This window comes from Miniopterus natalensis, chromosome 12 (genome assembly GCF_054644295.1).
Source record: "Miniopterus natalensis isolate mMinNat1 chromosome 12, mMinNat1.hap1, whole genome shotgun sequence".
NCBI lineage: Eukaryota > Metazoa > Chordata > Mammalia > Chiroptera > Miniopteridae > Miniopterus > Miniopterus natalensis.
In genome coordinates, this window is record NC_142092.1 from 62452319 (window position 1) to 62469646 (window position 17328).

General features: G+C 48.2%; 1 protein-coding gene across 2 annotated transcripts in view; it reads left to right on the plus strand.

Annotated features, from left to right (window-relative positions):
• Nucleotides 1-17328, plus strand: part of ASTN2 (astrotactin 2) — a 694472-nt gene that overhangs the window by 556536 nt on the left and 120608 nt on the right. For both annotated transcript variants that reach the window (XM_087822856.1, XM_087822857.1), the window contains exons 18-19: nucleotides 14120-14253; nucleotides 15740-15888. In XM_087822856.1, the coding sequence (XP_087678982.1) occupies nucleotides 14120-14253; nucleotides 15740-15888 (283 nt within the window). The remainder of the gene's footprint in view (nucleotides 1-14119; nucleotides 14254-15739; nucleotides 15889-17328) is intronic.

The window sequence follows — 17328 nt, forward strand, 5'->3', positions numbered from 1 at the left end:
CTCATGGCTGACTCCTTTCTGTACACTGTGACATGGGCGAGCCGTTCTAGGAGCAAGGAGCCTCTCTTGGATTCTGGATCCCTTCCTGTCACTCTCTTTCTGTTCACGTTCCCTTGACAGTAAAGCTTCTTGCTGTTCCCACCTCCTAGTCATGCCTCAGCCTCTTGGAAGCTGAGTTCTGCTCCACCATTGAATTAGAGTTCTTGTCTCAAAAATCATCAAAGACCTTCTCTTAACTCAATCCAAAACCCTTTCTTCAACCTTTGATTAGGAGTATCAATCCACTCTTAAGGGAGCTGAGGCTTGGCCTCTTCAACTTCAGCTTGCCCAACCTGAATATTTCCCAGAAATCATTGCTTCCCTTCAAATAATGAGGGGGGATACCCTGGAAAGAGGGTGGTAGCTGCTCGGAGGTGGGCAAGAACACATTCGTGAGGCTCTGGCCATCCCTCCACAGTGCTTCTCCCGGAGTTGTTGTTTCTCAAATGCACAGAGACCCATTTTGAATAGAGTTAGAGAAAATGGAGATATGGACATATACCTATTGGTAGGTGTATTGACATATAGTAAGTCCTCACTCTACATCATCAGTAGGTTCTGTGACGTTAAACAAAATAATGGATAGCCAAACCAATTTTACCCTAGTCTGTTGGATATAAACAGAAGTTCCTGTGGCATCTCAACATTATAACAAAAAGGAGGTGAACAAAATGACGTTATCCGAGCACCTGCTATACATAATACATATATTTATATATACATAGGCTTATTTACTTTTTTATTTTCAGAAGGTTATTAGTTACATTTAAGATAAACAGATTTATTAGTGGGATTTTGAAACTGTTGGGTTTTAGTGAGATGTCATGTACAGGGCCCACGTTTTGGAGTCAACCAGACACAGATTTGAATTCCAGGTGTCATGCTCACCTGCGGGATGTCACTGCACAGGTGACTTGGCCGGCCTGAACTCCATTTTCTTACCTGTAAGGTGGGGATATTAAGTCCCGCTTTCTAGGATGGTTCTGGATGTTACATAGGATGAAAGTCGTAAAGAAAGGAGGTACGAGAGGCAGGCAGACCTAGACTTATATTCTCATTTTGCCACATAACGTGGAGATACAACTTAATTACACCTTGAGGATAACACAGAGTTTATGTTCAGCTACATGGATTCTGTGTGAAAAGCACTTCACAATGCCCAGTAGGGCTGAAAACCCGGTCAGTGTGAGCTGCGATCCGTTCCCTCACCTTCCTCACCGTCCCTCTCTTTCCTTTGCCTCCGTTTCTCTTCTGTTCCTGCTCTTGCTTCCGGTTAAAGCATCGGGCACAGAGCTGCACACAGTAAATAGTAATTGCCTTACCCTCGGGCAGCCAGTGATTAAAAAATGAAAAGGGTAGTCAGTTCACAGAAACTTACCCAAAAGCAAAGAATCTTGTCTCTGACAGTTGGTTCTAATGATACAGTTTCCCCACTGGAAAAAATTAAAAATGATAAAAATAATTGCGAGCGTAGATATGTCTAGAATTGCTTATGTCTATACATAATCATAAATAATGACTTGATTGTGTTCATCAGTGTGATTCCATCTAGAGAACACCCAAGTTCAGGGCTTGGTCAACAGTCTTTTAATTATCAAATATATGTATATGTGTGGGTACACATACAGACCCAGCATTACTTTATAAACGATCCTCAGGACGTTCTGTATTGATGTAGGTATTAATACATCCCCGTTTGACACACGTGGAAAGTGAGACAGAGAGAGCTGAGGTCACTTCTCTCAGTTTGCTTAGCGATAGCACTAACATGTGAACCCAGGGATTTGGTTCCAAAGCCCATACTCTTAACCTCCCTGCTGTGCCTTCCCTCCAGCGTGTGCACCATCCTTTGCTGGCTGAAGGGATCTAGACTTCTTGTGTCCAACTTGCCATAATGGAAGTGTGGCTACAGTGAAACTAGAAATGGAAATCTCCCTTTTCACAACCTCTTCAGCCAAATACCTAAGGCTCCCTTTCAGAGGCAAAGATAAGCTCAGTCTGGTCTAGACTAAGCATGTCCCCTCCTGTCCTCTGACCTTTCTTTTCCTGCCCCCGCCCACAGGCCCAACCGTGGAAGCCCCACCAGCTGGAGAGACTGCCTCCCTCAGACGCCTCCTGGGGGAAAATTGGTGTACTGGAAAGTTGAGGTCACCAGTGGCCACCGGAGGGAAATTTCGCAGTCCTTTATTCAGAACTCACCATTAACTAAAGTCAGCATTTAGCAACATAAGCTCCCCAGTCTTGGACTAATCCTCCACTTGAAACCTTCCCACCCGCCTCTCATCTCCAGATGTTCTCACCACAGGGTAGAGGAGTTGCTATCTCAAAGGGCAACAGGCCTTAAAAAGACAGGTCTTGTCTACTGGGTGGGGCTGGGATCCCTGGCTAAAGTCTTTCTTCAGGAAAAGCACACGAGTTCTATCCAGGTCTCCCCTTCCAGGACTGAGTGGGCCAGAAACAATAACAACGCCTTGAAGAAGACAGGCTCTGAGAGGAGGAGCCATCCTCTGAGGAACTTGGATTTGTGCAAGACTAAGAAGCCCTTGGCAGTTCAAGGTCACAGGGCAAGATGCCTCGGAAAGATGACTCACAATTAGATGGATGAGGCTACTGATATGGCCGTGTCTTCTCCCTGGAGTTGTAACTGATGTTTCCTATTGCTCATAATTGGCCTGCTATTCATCACTTTCATTATTGCTATCAGCTCAGTGACAGGCAGGACAAATGGTCTGGAGATAGTCTGGAGCAACGTAAGCACAATCTATTGCTCTGATGACTGAGTGGGCCTACTTAGGATGACATAGCAGGGACATCCAGAGAGCTCCCCATCTTCTACTCCTCAGAGTTTACCCCTATCCGCGCTACCCCTTCTGATGCAACAGACATTTACGGAGCACCTACTTTGAGTCAGGTCTTGTGCAAGGAGCTTATGATTCAATAAGGCAAAGAACTCCAAGTTCAGGGGAGAGAAGGGACATCCAAGTAAATAATTCAATAAGATATTGTAGTTCACTACCAGATGTGTTTCCCAAGGTGCAATGGGGGCCTTAAATTCTGCTGGGAAGTCGGAAAAGGGTTTCCAGAAACGATTGCAGTCGTAGTGGGTCTTAAAGCACTAGTAGGATTCAATCAGAGGCAGAACGCAGGGAAGGCGTTCTGAGCCCAGGGAAACCACACGCAAAGATGCAGGGGCGTGAAAGTTTGTTTCCCGTCTGGTCAGTGACAAGTGGCTCAATGTAGCTGGTATGTGGGGCTGGGGCTGACTGTGGAGGGTGGGGTGGGTATGAGGCTGGGGAGGTTTTTAGGCACCACTGCATGAGGGGCCCCATGTGCTAGGCTAAGAAGTAGAATGTTTATACTTGTATTAGCCAAAGTTTTTAGTGGTAAAAAACAAACACTGAAACATTCTAAGCAAAAAGAAGGGAGAAATTATTATAACGAGTTAGGGATTCTTCATGTAATTCACGCGCAGAAGGTACAGCTGAGCTGCCAGGATGCAGGGAGCCACTCTTAAGAGTAACCCTGGAGCCTGTCACCTCTGCTGCTCCCTGCACTTAAGTTCTCTTTCTCTCCCTCCTCCCCATCTCCCCCTCTTTTTCTCTCCCTCTCTCTCCCCTTTTCTGGTCTCCATGCATGGGCTGTTCTCAGGAGTGATGTTAGCAACTGGCAGGAGCATGGAACAGGTTAAGAGCATAGAATTAACCCAGGGCTCTGGGCAGAGGAGAAATCTTCCATGCCAAGGCCAACATGGGGTGAAGGAACAGAGAGAGGTGCAACAGATTAAGGTTCTTAAGTTAATTAACTTTTGATAGACTGATTGATTAATCAATTACGGGACCCCGACTCTATGTCAGGCACTAGGGATTAAATAGTAAACAAAGCAGACAGGGCCCCAACCTCAATTTGTACACTGTCTATTAGGAGAAACAGATGAGCAGTGAAATAGACAATAAAGTAGAAGATGGTAAACTAAGGTTTATTATAATGAAAGGTGGGGGAGATGTGTTCTAAAGGAAGGGGTCTGTCCCAGCTTTAGAGGGTTAGGGAAGGCCATCTGCAGGAGGTGGTCTGTCTCCCAGCTGAGAGTTGATGGATTAATCCTTGGGGAAATTATTGGGTGGGGAGGAGTGATACAGGAGAGGAAATAGCATATAAAAGGCTAGAGGTGAGAAAGCATGGCTGGAGAGCAGAGTATAAAAAGGGTATTGGCAAGAGGTGATGCAGGAGGGAGAAGCAGAGGGAGATTTGGAGGGCCTGACATTAGATCAAAGGCATCCAGAGAACTCATAGCCGTCGAGTGAGAAGTGGCAGAAGTCTGTGGCCAGACAGGCCAATCACGGTGGTCACAGATCATCAGTGCGACCCAGCCACCTGCGCTGGCTGCCTGGGGAAGATTCTGCCTAAAATCTGGACTAACAAAGCCTGGAGAAGGCCCTGCAGGGCGCCAGACCCCCATATGCCATGTGGGGGGGAAATTCCAAGGACAAGTGTATTTGGGAAATGCTGTGTTTTATACATGAACTTCCTAGGGCCTCCTGGTGCCATTAGCATAGGAATGGCCCTGAAAGTTCCATGTGGAATAACTGACTTGGTTTTGTTTGATCTAGTCTTTTTAAAATTTATTTGACCACAGAGACAACCTTCCTCACTCCGCCCCCAATTTTTTGGAACTCGAATCAGTTAATATCCCCTTGAAGTCATGTCCCTGAAGACACACTTTGGAGAGCTGTTATGGAGACTAAGGACTTGGGGACTGAGCAGAGCAAGGTTAACTGGTCACCTGTCTCACCCTGAGAACACGTCATGCACCTCAACTCCCACCTGTGTTCAGTTTGTAGGAAAAAGGACCAGGGTGAAGAAGAAGATTCAGCTTTTGGAATCAGACTTGGGTTCGAATCCTAACTCGGAGTCATCCTGGGTTCCTGACGTAGTTCAAGTCAGCTGCTCACAGGAGCCCCAAGCTTTTCTAAATTTTAACTTTTTCCAAGATCCCATGGAGTCAATGCAACCTAACATCCAGGCTTCCGATGAGGATTACACTAATTCATAGCAGTGAAGGCTTTAGGCTTTGGAATTTGAAGAAATTGAGTTTGAATTTTGCTCTGGGAAATACTGGTTATGTGACACAGGGAAGGGACCCAAACGTACCAAGGCCACAGTCTCATCCTCTGTATAATGGGAGTGACAGGAGGACCCAATTCCTGGTGTTGCTGTGGAAGCACATAGACTCTCTTCATGGCAAACATTGAGCTCTGCGCCTGGCATATACATGCTCAGAAATGCTCACTGTTAATGCATTAAAACCTAGCACTTTGTCTTCTACATGAGGCCGATGGGAGCTGAAATACTGGGTGAACTGACAAGACAAATAGCTCCTTGCCTGGGGATCATATAACCTATCATCTTGTGTCTGTACATCTTCTGAAACAGACAGCTGACAGAGCCCCATGCAGGAGTGTCTCAGTGGGCTGTGTATTTATTTCTCTAATATTTTTTCATTAGCAGAGGTAAGTGTGGCAAGAGGGGGGGGGTTTGGCTGGCTCTAAATGTCTTCCCCCTGTCACCCAGATTAACAAGCTGTTCTGTCAGGCTCCCATCATTCAGGGGAGAATGGCTGGAGGAGCCAAGTTCGTCCTGACAGGGGAAATTAGGTGTCATTTTTGTGATTTATAGAGCCCAAGATCAAGCTGCACAATTGCTCATATAGGAAATGGGCCCCTGCCAGTTAGTCCTTCAGTGTATGGCCTTGCAGTGGGGGGGCGGGGTGTTGACTCAGAGGCTGAAAGTGGGGGCTGAGGCAAGGGAGGTCAGGGGGCAAAGCTTGGGCTTGGAGTCAGAGACCCTCTGCTCTACTGCATTCTTTCTGGGGGACCCCAGGCCAGTATCCTCTACTCTCCGACCCTACACTTGCTCATCTGAGAGGAGTACCGCAGACAGAAGAGTCGCTGCTGCACAGGCTGCTGGGAGGCTTATAGGAACTAATAGACAGGTTCCCTACCACCAGGCCTAGAATCAGGAGATGCCAAGAAGTGTGTCATCTCTTCTTGCCACTCCTCCCTTTCCTCAGACACCATCGCTGGTATGCTTGTCATCTGTGTGGCCTCCTCTACGGAGAGGATGTTAGCTGGCATGAGTTTTTTAAATAGACTTTATTTTTTTAGAGACATTTTAGGTTCCAGGCAAAATTGAGTTTATTTGTTTTTTTTAAAAAATGCTTTATTAAAGTCTAGTTGGCATACGATAGTATATTAGTATCAGATGTGCAACATAGTGTTTTGACTGTTTTATAGTGTAGGATGTGAAATAAAGGAAGAAAGAAAGGAAGGGGGGAGAGAGAGAGGGCAGTTCCCCTCCCTGAGTTAGATGCCGCCACTATCTGCTATCTCTTAACTGCCACTGATGCTCCAAAAAAAATATGTCAAAGTAGTCAACCCCGTTTATTTAAAAAAATTGAGTGGTCAGGCCCGGCTGGCGTGGCTCAGCGGTCGAGCATCGACCTAGGATCCAGGAGCTGTCAGTTCGATTCCCGGTCAGGGCACAGGCCCGGGTTGCGGGCTCGATCCCCAGCAGGGGGCGTGCAGGAGGCAGCCCATCGATGACCCTCATCATTGATGTTTCTCTCTCTCTCTCTCTCTCCCCTTCCTCTCTCTGAAATCAACAAACATATAGAAAAAAAAATGGAGTGTCCTGTACCTAGTTCTTACTTGCTCCCCCCTCCCGCCACCACTGAACACACGCTGAGCCTCCTCCATCACCAGCATCCCACCCAGAGCGTGTTGCAGTTGATGAAGCCACAATGACACATCACTGTCACTCACAGTGCGCAGTTTACTCGAAGGTTCACGCTTGGTGTGCATTCTGTGAGTTGTGGCAAGTGTGTAATGACGAATCCATCATAATGGTGCCATACAGAATAGTTTCACCGCCCTAAAATCCTTTGTGCTCCACCTGTTCATCCCTCCCTTCCCCCAGCCCTGGCCATCCTCTGATCCTTTTACTGTCTCCATGGTTTTGCTGGGCGGGAATTTTTAAAGGGTTCCAGGCAGTGTATCTAAGATGGGAGGTTTTACAGAGGATGTGAAAACGGTGGGCAGCTTTGAGAAAAAGCAAAACCCAGGACACACCAGAACGTATGTGATCAGAACCAGCAATGCTCTGGACTAATGTCCAAGTTGAAGAAATTACAGGTGACAGTAAGGCCCAGAGAGGGTGAGGGACTTTCAGAGGTCACACAGCAAGTTAGTCAGATGTTTGCGTTCCCTGAGATTCTCCTATCTCAGTCATTCTGCTTTTTTCATGCTCTCTCTCCTCTTCTTTTGGGATTATATTCGCTCTGTGGCTTCTATTATATTGAGCCATGTGAAATTGCTGACATTTGACGTACAAAAACCGCAGTTACCGATGGCGTTTTCATTGGTCCGTTCCCATCAGCACAGTGAAAAATTGCAATGTATGCCAAAGGTGGGGGAATCAAGAGTGTAAATAACGTTTTCAAAGAATGGATCGTCTCTGTCAGAGTGTTTATTTGGAGGTTTCGTATTTCAGAGCACAGGCTCCACACCCAGATCAAATTCAGAGCCTGGGTTCAAATCCCAGCCGTGCCACTTACTAGCTCTATGACCCTGGGCACAAATGTAAAAAGGACATAATAACCATACTTACCTCACAGGCTGTTGGGAAAATTAAATGAGGTAATACATTTTTTAACTTTTTAACTCGGTGATTTTGAACAGGCTTTCTGCCCTTCTGAACCTCAGTTTCCATATCTGTAAAATGGGGATGGTATCAGCAGGATCTGCCTCATAAGGCTATTGGCAGGGTTTAATGAGATAATCTGTGAAAGTGCTTAGCACACCCTCATTAATGTTATTATGGTGTTTCGTATCCACCAGCACAGCTGATTCGTGGCTTAAACCCAGGTCCAAAGATAGGCGACCTCATGCAGTGAATGTTAGTTGACATGAAAATCTTGCTTTGTTTCTGCCAGATTCTTGTGGTGTAAACCTGGGCAAGTCCCTTCCCCTCTTTGGGCCTCTGCCTGGAAGTTGTGAGGCCAGTATCACCTTTCAGGATTCTTCTAGATCTGAAATGACAGGGACCTGTGACAATGAGTATGCATTTATGCACTTGAGAGCCCCGCCAGCTCCTGGGATATGCATGAGCTTGAAGTTCTTACTTCCCTTTGCCCAGCTGCTCCTTGGATGCTACCTCCTCCAAGCAGCCTTTCAGGATTGTTCCGAGGTGCATTACCTGCTGTTTCAGCTACTTATTGCTATGCAATCCTCCGAATCCATTAAAACAGCAATGATCATTTCATTATTTTCCGATCATGCTGGGGGCTGAGGGGGCTGAGCTGGGCAGGTCTTACTCAGCTCTCTCATGTGGTTGCAGTCAGCTGGTGGCCACGGCTGGAGTCATCTCAAAAGCTTCCCCACTCACATGTCCACCAGATGACCTGGCTGTTGGCTAGGACCTCGGCTGGGTCTGCTGGCTGGATTACCTACATGTGGCCTCTCCATGTGGCCTGAACTTCCTCTCAGCATGGTGCTTGGGTTCAAAGAACAGGCATCCCCCGAGACATGTGGAAGCTGCCAGTGTCATAAGGTCTGGACCCAAACATTGAAGTGGCAGTACTTTTTTTTTTTTTTTTTTGGTCCAGCAATCATAGAGCCCAGACTCAAGGGGATGGACCCTGGATCCCACCTCATGATGACAGAAATGCCAAAGATACTTAGGGTTATGTTTTAAAGTCCCCACACCTGCCTTCCTGCTCTGTTTGGGAATAAGCCTATTAACATTACCCGCTTCTCTCCCCAAATGGGCTCTCACACATGCTGCTTAATTATGCGGTCATTAGTTTATAACAAGATAACTAGTTCATCTCCTCTCTGTCAGGGCACATCAGCATTTCTTATTCCATCCCAAAGAATGGGGCTCCAGCCCCTGGTCTCCAGCTCCTATAGCTACCAGGGACATGAGTGATTACATCTCCTGCAGCCACCACTCCGGGGCATGCTGCTGACTGATGGTAATGGCCCAGATAGGCCCTACCCCAGAGGTCTAGGCTACGTGGGCCTCTGGGGAAGCACTGCTGTGATGTCCTCCTCAGTCCTTCCTGTGTGCATCATCCCAGTTCCTCCTGACTCATCAAACACGTGGTCAGCACGGGCTTAGGAATCAGTGTCCCTACAAAGCGAGAGGGCCAGCCACTCTCCCCTCCTCCCATTTCTCTCTAGGGTCCTCGGAGCATCTTATTTTAAACCTTCAAACACTTTCTTGGCAAAAACTATCAACCCACTCTCCAGAGCAGTAATCTCAAGTATCTTCAAAAGGCATTCTACCTCTGTAGCCCACCCCGGACCCTATTTCAATGGCTTCCTGGAAATTTAATCTTTTTATGGTGACCAATTGCTTTTCTGTCATCCTTTTTGCTGGGAGAGAAAAGCAATGGCAAGTACACAGGTTTAATCCATGGCAGAGCATCCTATGACATGGCTCTGGAATTCAGCATGTATTTTGGGCCCATACTATATGTTGACTCATGTCTGGAGCTGGGGACATGGTGATAAATCAATATATTACCTTGGCCTGAAAGAGTTAACAGTGTGATAAACAAGAAGGACCCATCAACAGGAAACATTACAAGGAAATCTGAAATGGGCAAAAATGGAATGATAGGAGGGAGAGTCAAAATCTCCCGAGTGTGGCTGGGTCCCGGTGGACAGGACGTTTCCTGGCGTTCAGCAAGGAGCAATTGTGGAGAACCGGCTTGTAGACCAGAGGCGGAGCTGAAAAAAAGGCTTAGTATGAAACAGTGCATCACTCCAAGGAGGCGGTTTGTGCCGGATCACAGAGTGGGCACCGTGGGGAGAAGACAGGAGACGAGCCCCAGGATGAGCAAGAAAGGACTTTGAAAATTAAGATAAAGAATCGGAGGTATTGCCCAGACGGTGGCGGGACTTTCAAAGGGGCCCAAGCGGTAATGTTTTAGAATGTGCTGGGAAAGATGACCTTGGAGCTGGAAGGCCAGTCCAGAGGCTGTGACGAATGCCTAGAGAAGAGGCATTTCTGACCTGTACCAGGGAGACAGCCTGGGAGCAGGGAAGAGAAGGTGGTTTTGAGACATGCTATGAGAAGAGGGATGAGCCCAGGTTGACCCTCCGTTATTGGCTGGAGGTACCGCGTTGATGGGGGTGATGCTCACTGACATTGGGGATGCAAGTAATCTTGGGGAAGAAAGGATCACGCGCACACACACAGACACACAGACACACACATTTTCTTTGCTTTTAATCATTTATATATGGGCTTGTTTCACTCAACATTCCTGTGAACTTTTAATTCAATTCAACAAATACTGACTGACTTATGTTATCTGTAAGATACTGTGTTAGGCACTAACACAGTAAAAAGGTGATGATTATTTTGTCTCTAGAAGGTCTTTCACCTCAATTGTGATGGATTTGGCAGCTCTAAGACCAATCTTGCGTCGATAACAAAATCCATTAAGCCTTGAGTGAGGACTTCAGGCCATCGTTCCGATCATACAGACCAGAACCATCTTAGTATCAAAAATAACAGACTTGGTGTCAAGCCCTGAGTATAATTTTCAGTGTAAAATACACAGTTACCGTAAGTATAGAGTGTGGAATTTAATTCATGGGCTTGGTGACATTCTATATAGATGGCCCCAACTACCTTAATCAAATGTGGATGTTGACTTGAATCTTAAGATTCCTAAGACATTGTCAAAATTCTTAAGAGCTGGGAGGGCCACTTCCTTTGTATCCTCACAGCCCGTTGTGTGTTATTACTTCATAGCACTTGAACCGTATTAATTGTAATTGTGTTTGTCTTCACCATTAAGCTATGAGCCCTTTGAAGTCAGCGACCGGGGCTTTTCATCTCCTTCCTCAGCATTTACGCAGCACGTGGTTTGGAGTGAGTGTTTATTAAACTTAATTAAACCTTCAAAAATCTATCTTCTGTGTCCTCATTTTGCAGATGGGGAAATTGAGGCTTCAAGAGAGGACTGATTTATGCAAGTTCAAATAGGGAAGTAACAATAGAATGAAAAATAAATCCCAGTTTATTTGGATTGCTTAACATTTTTGTGGCCGTCTTCTCCTCCCGCCCGCCTTGGTTTGCTAGTTCATTAGCCAGAAGTTGGAAGCATTTATAAGTAGTGGCAACGAGAACGTTCTTTGTTATGAAAACCAATGGCCATGCAAATATAGCCCTTAGCCCTGTATTAAGTACAGGATTTGTTTCTTAAGTCCCTTCACTGACTCAAAAGCCAGGAGTCAACAATGGCTCCAGTGTAAGGTTTCAGTGCCTCAGAGAACACACACAGAGGCACACAAACAATGCATCCGCACGTGATCAGGCCGAGCAGCTGAAAAGGATGTTTTGGATGAAACCTTGGCTTGTACCGTTCCTGTGCGACCTGGGAAAGTCGAAGGTGCCAGGATTCGGATGGGCTCCAGTTCACGGCCTCGCTCCTCTGCTCTTCTGTGAATGGACGCGACACCCATCTCCAGGGCCAACTCTGAGATTTAAAAGGAGGAAGAGTCGTTTCGTCACAAAGCTGCTCTGTTGCCTTGGCCCAGCCAGCCAGTCTCTCTGAGCCACGATATCTGCTTGGGTAAAAATGCATTAGATGAGATGATTTGCAGAGTCCCTGGAAGCTGGAGCGTGCTGCGCCTCTCCTCCCCTGAGAGCTCCCTGGATTCGGGATGGAGTGTTGCAAGGCCCGAAGGCGTCAGGGAAGAGCGAGCCTTCGCTGACACAGCGCTGGCCTCTGCTGCCTTTTCGGGGCCCCCCGTTTGATGTAGGCCTTTTATCAGGGCGCGTTTGCGCTCCGTCCAGGGTTTGCCTGGCCACTGCGCAGGTCCCTATTCTGTCCAGTGGATGTGGAGAAGCACAGACAGGATTTCTTCCCAAGAGCTGCTTGGATGGTGAAACTCACCAAGTCCAGAGAGATTTTCTGTTCTGTTTTCCACAAGCTCAAGTGACTGTTGATTACAGAACACACACACGCGCGCACGCGCACCCGAGCCTGCGTGCGTGCCGCAAAAACAAAAACACACACACAAACAAAACAGGATGTTCCCTCTCCTCCCCTCGCTGGAGTCTAAGGCAGCCTCTTACCATCTGCGTCACTTTCACCCGTGGCCCTGGATTGCACCATTATGGTAATTAAGCCCTTCCTGCTGGCGGGAGATGTTAGAGGATCCTGAGCCCTGAGCCTGGCGCATGTTAATTTCAGTGAGGGGGAACCTGCAAGTGGGGGGAGAAAACAGTCTGTCAGTCAGCAGGACTTCATGCCGTCCCATCTGGTCTCGGGCCTGCTGAGAGTGCCCCCTCAGATGCCGGGAGGAGAACAGACATTTGTTCCCAGCCTAGTTTCTGACGTGTAGCAGGCACAATGTTACTGCTATGTGCCGGATCCTGGCTCGCATACCTGATATGCAAACATTGGGTGGGGTATATTTACACACACACACACAAAAAAAAGCTGTTATTTACCTGAAATTCAAATTGAACTGGGCGTCCTATTTTTATTGACTAAATCTGGCATCCCTACTTGTGGGGTTAATCTACCGCCCTGCGTGGTTAAATAGAAAAGACCTGAGTTTAGGAGGCTCAGAGGTCTGGGCTGGGATTCTACCTCCACCATGTGCTTGCTGTGTGATCTTGGGAAAATTGCTTCACTGCTCTGATTCCTGGTTCTTTTAACTGTGAATGAGGATTGTGCCATCTGTATCTCAGGACTGTTGTGAAGGTTACATTTTTAATGCCTTGAAACACCTTACTCTGTGTAATTAAGTGCTCTGTGAACATTCGCTTTTATTAAAATTATTTTTTTAATATGTTTGGTTCACTGTTCTTAATTCAAGGGAAATTAGATCATTTGTGCATACCCTGGGAAAGGACGTGGGTAAGAATATATGGTAAAAATAATTAGAGCCTCCTAATCAGAGGCACTGGGAGAAATGTGACGGGCTTACGCACTAGCATCCTTGTACACACCTTCTTCTAGCTCTGTGCTCTGGGTAGCCAAGGAGGCAGACCCCAGACCCACCTTACACAGCGCAGGATGGAAATAGCGACACCTTGGTAATCAAGTGTCCGTGATTATAGGCAGTGTGGAGCTTTCATTTACAAAGTGCACAGAAAGTTAAAAAAAGGAAGGAAGGGAGGCAGGGAGGGAGGGGAGGGACATTGTTTGTTACCTTGCAAAGGTGTAAGAGATCAACATTCTCTGGAAGCCCTAAGTTTTAAAAAGAGCTGTGAAACCTTCTGATTCCCCAGTGCCTGAAATGTCAGAGACTACCTAGTCGCAAAGCCAAAAACATTTACTGCCTGGCCCTTTACAGAAACTATTGGCTGCCTCCTGAATTAGAGCGCATTCCCGGGAGCGGAAACTCACACCGCTGGTGGAAATGTCGGTGGTTTCAGGAAGGTGGATGGCGGCGTGGAAAGGGGTGTCGGACGAGTGGTGCTGGATGAATCTGGGCAGGTGGGCAGGAGCCAGAGTAAGGAGTTTAGACTTTATCTTGAGGGCCACGGGGGAGCCTCTGAAGGTTACTGAGCAGGGGAGTCAGACTCCTACACAAAGCAGCGCAGCAGGGTGTTTAAGAAGACAGGGCCTGGAGCCAGAATGCCTTGGAGCAGGTCCCAGCGCCTTCTCTTACTAGCTTTGAACCTCAGGCAAGTTACCTCCTCTATGCCTCAGTTTTCCAGTTTGCAGATGGGAAATAATGATAATTATCTTCATGCATACCTATCGTGTGCAGTGGTGAAGAGGAAGTGAGTTGAGGCAGGTACAGTGCCAGGCCCAGAGGAGGTCCTCAATGGATCCCATCCTGATGGTCCTTCTGGCCGCTGGGTAGAGAAAGGCTCCGAGTGGGAACACCTGGTGGTAGAGTGCTAGGTGGGGGTTTAGGCACCAGGGGGTGCCCTGTGCCTGCGAGGGTTGCTGCTAAATTTTGGCCGGGGACTATCACGGCCGTTGGTATCTTCACTTTCAACCTCCCCACCACGGCCATCATCTTCTCTTCTGTCTCCTTTCTCGCAGGCCTTCAGGAGCGCGCTGATGAGCTCCTACTGGTGCTCAGGGAAAGGGGACGTGATCGATGACTGGTGCAGGTGTGACCTCAGCGCCTTCGATGCCAGTGGGCTCCCCAACTGCAGCCCCCTCCCGCAGCCGGTGTACGTATGTATGGCCCCTCCGCCTTGGCCACCCCTCTCCATGGGCACACACTCCAGCCCTGGCAGTCCAAGCCATGATTTGCTTCTGTTCCCACGGGCCTGCCTCCTTTAAGAAAGCGGGGAGCTTGGGCAGGGTAGACACTGATCTTGCGGCCCCCGCTGTTTTAATGATGTCCCTCGGTCCATCATTGCTTCCTTGACTCCTCCACTCAGCAAAGGTTCACTGGGCACCGACTACCATGTGCCGTCAGTGCCTGTGTGGGACACTGGGGATACTGAGATGAAGAAGGTATAGAGCCTTTTCTAAGAAAGTTCATTTTATTCATTCATTCCATAAGTAATTTTTGAACACCTGCCCTGTGTCAGACACTGGGGAATTTATCAATCAATGAATCAGGCACAGTCTGTGCACTTAGGGAGCTGACCATTTAGTGAGGGGAACAAATGTCAAAGCAAAAACAGGAAAGTAAGATATAGTGAAAACAGTTAAGTAATGAAAATATGAAAGAAAAAGAGATGCTAATAGAGTAATTTGGGGATGCTTTAGTTGGAGGGGAGGGAGGGAGTCAGGGAAGCCTGGATGGGAGGCAAGAGTCACGTTTCAGAAGGAAGAGCCTGTGTGAGAGCCTGGACTTGGGAATCCACGCCCAGGGGGCGGAGGAAGGGCACCTGCAGGAGGAGCGCCATCGAGAGGGAGGGCGGTGTGGGGAGCCCTGCAGAGCTGGGCAGGGGCCCGCCGTGGGAACCAGAGCCCCGTAACACCCCTCTGTGGGGTGAGTGGAATTGCGTTGCAAGATGGTCCTTAAAGAGGTAGTGTGGTATGGTGGAAAGACAGAAAGAAACTGGGCTAAGGACAGACAAACCTACCGTCATGGTTCTGTCTCCAAGTGGCTATGTGACTTGGTGCAAATCATTTCCCTTTTCTGGGCCTTACTTTTCCCATCTGTCAAATGGGAGAATGCCACTTCCCTCTCTCTAAAGACCCTTCAATCATTCTGTTATTGTTATTATTATTTATTATTATTATTTTGCTCCATAAAAGCATTTCCCAGGATTCCTGACCTCTGTGAGGGAGTATTGATTTAAGGATGTTAAAGAGAGGGATTGAAAATGGCAGAGAGATTGAAAGCTACAGTGTTTGAAAGTGCCGCCAATTGATCTGACAGCGAGGCATCATTAAGAATATAATTTAAATAAATAGAAAGCCAATCAACTGCCCGTGAGCACACGCTGTGTGCTTGGCTTGATTTACCGGATTCCACATTGATTCTGAAAGGTAGCTCTTCTTAGCCCCATTTTACAGACAAGGAAACGGAGGCTGAAAGAAGCCTCAAGAATTGCCTAAGTTCACACAAGGTGGTGGCGGAGGGTTGAATTAGGGTTTGAACTCAGGCTGAGGCCTGTGCTTTTCATCTTGACACACGCAGACTCTTTGGGGGTTCATGCTGGCTGGCAAACAAACGCCCTTGCCTGTCACCCCCTCTAGGCTGCGGCTGTCCCCAACCGTGGAGCCCTCCAGCACCGTGGTCTCCTTGGAGTGGGTGGACGTTCAGCCGGCCATCGGGACCAAGGTCTCTGACTATATTCTGCAGCACAAGAAAGTGGAAGAGTACACGGAGACGGACCTCTACACGGGTGAGTGGAAGCCCACGGCCGGCCTCGCGTGAGGGCCGTGTCACGGAGGAGGGAGGCTGGGCGTTTCTGCTGTCTTTGGGGACTCCGCATCATCTGACCCGAGAGGGCACTGGGAGGTTTCGTTGTTTGCTGGTTGCCACCTGGCTCCCACGCCTGTGTGCTCTTGTGTATGATTTCATAAGGGAAAGATAGCAGATTGCAGATAGTTGGAAAGTTCCGATTCTCTGAGTTGGATCCTCAAAGCCACATATCAAGTGGCTAGTTAATGCAGAAGGGGATCTGACCTTTCCTGGAGGTCATCTCTGGGACTGAGATAAAGAGATTCAAGCAGTTGCCTTATCTAGTGAGACGTGCTGAGATAGTTGTCCTTAGTGCTGTGTAAGAGGAGTTTGGAAAAGATGCAGACATGCAGGAGAAGAGCAAAGGGTTACACGTATTTGGTTGTACCTGAGAGTGCTCTCTGAGTTCTTCTAAAAAAGTCTGACCCAGCTGAGAAGCTATATCATCCTGGAGGTTGGGTCTGTCCCAGCAGGTCTGGCTTTAGAGCAGGTTGGGAGCCTGGGTCCGTGGGAGCTGGCCTTGAGCCTGGGCCCATGAGGGCAGGCCTGGTGCTGGGGTGTCAGGGGCCTGGGACCATGGGAACTGGCCCGGTGCTGAGTTGGGTGTAAAGCCTGGGTCTATGGTAGTCAGCCTGTGTTGGGCCCAGCCAGGAGCCTGGGTTTGAGGGTGCTTGTCCGGAACCTGGGTTTACAGAAGCTGATTAGGAGACTAGGCCACAAGGGCCGCCTGAGGCCATGGGAGCTGGATAGCACTGGGGTAGGTTAGGGGCCTGGGTCTCTGGCAGTCCACTGGGAGCCTGGTGTTGTGAGAGCCAGCAGCCACTGGGGTGAGCAGGGACCCGGGTTCACAGAAGCCTACACCTTGTCGGAGCCACCTACAGCCGTGGGGGTCAGCCTGGTGCTGGGGTGGGGCTGCTGTGGGGTCCTCGGCGAAGTCAGATAATCACTTCTCTCTCCTCCCACAGGGAGAGTTTCTCTCTCTGCACTGGGCTGCCCCTGGCTTGGGGAGGGGTATGGGAGTAATGTGAATCCATCTTTCCTACCCTCCTCAGTGCATCTTTTCTTATTTCTGTGCTTTACCCAGGTGCTATAACCCTTCACCTATAAACCTTAGTTCTTGTGAAGGTATTTTCGGGCATGGATTGTGGTCCAAATGGATTTTTCTGGGGCATGGTGGGATGGAGGAGGGGAACGAGTGCTGGAAATTCCTGTGGCACCATTTAGCTAATATCACCCTCTGAATGATTTCCAACCTTGTTTTATGATCAAATAAGTGAATCCCAGAGAGGTGTGTGACTGTCCCAAATTCCCACAACCCGTGCAGGTCGAGCCGGGCTTTACAGCCCAGCCTGTCGTGCTCCCAGCTCAGTGCTCATTCTAT